Source organism: Octopus bimaculoides, chromosome 1 (genome assembly GCF_001194135.2).
Source record: "Octopus bimaculoides isolate UCB-OBI-ISO-001 chromosome 1, ASM119413v2, whole genome shotgun sequence".
Taxonomy (NCBI): Eukaryota; Metazoa; Mollusca; class Cephalopoda; order Octopoda; family Octopodidae; genus Octopus; species Octopus bimaculoides.
This window is the reverse complement of record NC_068981.1, coordinates 119,568,309-119,569,908: the sequence shown is the minus strand read 5'-3', so window position 1 is coordinate 119,569,908 and position 1,600 is coordinate 119,568,309. Positions and strand designations below refer to the sequence as shown.

At 28.2% G+C, this 1,600-nt stretch overlaps 1 protein-coding gene across 2 annotated transcripts in view; it reads right to left on the bottom strand.

Annotated features, from left to right (window-relative positions):
• The window catches only part of LOC106867958 (tyrosine-protein phosphatase non-receptor type 23), a 108,264-nt gene that overhangs the window by 12,826 nt on the left and 93,838 nt on the right, over window positions 1–1,600 (bottom strand). For both annotated transcript variants that reach the window (XM_052969842.1, XM_052969843.1), the window contains one exon: window positions 871–935. In XM_052969842.1, the coding sequence (XP_052825802.1) occupies window positions 871–935 (65 nt within the window). The remainder of the gene's footprint in view (window positions 1–870; window positions 936–1,600) is intronic.

The following is a 1,600-nucleotide window of genomic DNA, read 5'->3' as shown; positions in this document are numbered from 1 at the left end:
ATTTGCATAAGTTGAACAGAGTTTATTTAGGTAGATTTTTTTATAATAATGTATACAACTAAAAATACATTATGTTGCTCAATTATCACAACAAAGGATCCAATTATTCATCAATATTTTATAATACATTTATTTAAAAAGAAATACCTACAACAAGCATATCTGAAAAATCAAATAGTATTTCATTATTTTCTATCAAGAGAGAGAGGGAGGGAGAGAGAGAGATACATGAAGGGAGACATCAGTGAACATTTGTGTTTATAAAAACAGAAAAAAAAGTACTTTATATATTTTACAAGAGGCTGAAACTTCTGGAATCATAATTTGGAGTTTCACATTTCAGACTGTTCAGTCAATCAGTAAAAGGAAAACAGCATGATCATGTATAAGCAAAGATATTCAAAAACATTAAGATTCAATAGGTTAACAGTACATCAAGAATTGATTGCTTGCTAAAGAAAATCTGTTAGAAAACTCTTCATATTTTCATCTATTTATTACCATATCCAGAAGGGCAAAATATATTTAAGAAAAAAAAACATCTGTCACCATTTTAAATTCCAGCACAAGCTTCTTAACTGTTCACTATCATTTTCATCATATGCGGATTTCAAATGGTTTCATACGTGGTACTGAATAGGTGGCATTATCATATGCATCTGCAGATGATGATATGAATAAATAAATTTTGCATTTTCCAAGGGATTTTTTTCAGCATCCAATCAAATCTCAAAGTGCTTTTTAAATATTTTAGTTAATGCATTGCTAACCTTTGGCAATCATTTCAACAATCAGAAATATCCAAATACACACAAATATACACACATGCGGATAGACATTATTCAAGTAATAAAATATAATTTAACTTACATCTAACCAACTAGCATTAATATAATCATCTTTCTGGCTTGTTAACAAGACTCGAGAATCATCATCTGGAATATAGTAAAGAATACACATGTATAAGTTACTATTTGAAATTATCTAGCCCAAGGGTTCTCAACTAGGGTCCATTTAAGATTTTGGGGGGGTCCACAGATGCAATACAGTAAATTGGAGGTCCATGGTACTTTTTCTGAGACCATAAAAAAAAATTTTGATTCAGACCAGTAAAGTTTAGGCGCAAAAAACTGGTTATATGTCCACAATACAGAAAATATTTTAATTTTTATACAAGTCCTTAAATATTTAATTATAAAAATACAATAGGATTTTTTAAACATCAAATGACTATGTGGATCCATCCAAGTAAAATAGGAATCAAAGGGTTCCATGGATAAGAAAACGGTTGAGAACCCCTGATTTAGCCAATTATTTTAGTGTTACATATGTCAGAATTCATTCTGTTTCTAACATTATTTATTGCATTCTTTTAGTAATTAGTTGTCATCTGAAAAGTTTTTAGGAGGATTTTATTTAGAAACTAGAAGTTTTAGACACGTTTATATTAGTTATTCTACACAGCAATACGAGCCTCTATTCAGTTATAGCAATCAAAAATTTAAAAAAATCTCATTATATTAAAGTAAAAAGAGCATATTTTATTTTATTTTATTAAGTTCAATGCATAAAAAAAAATGTTAAGATTCTGAAAAAATTA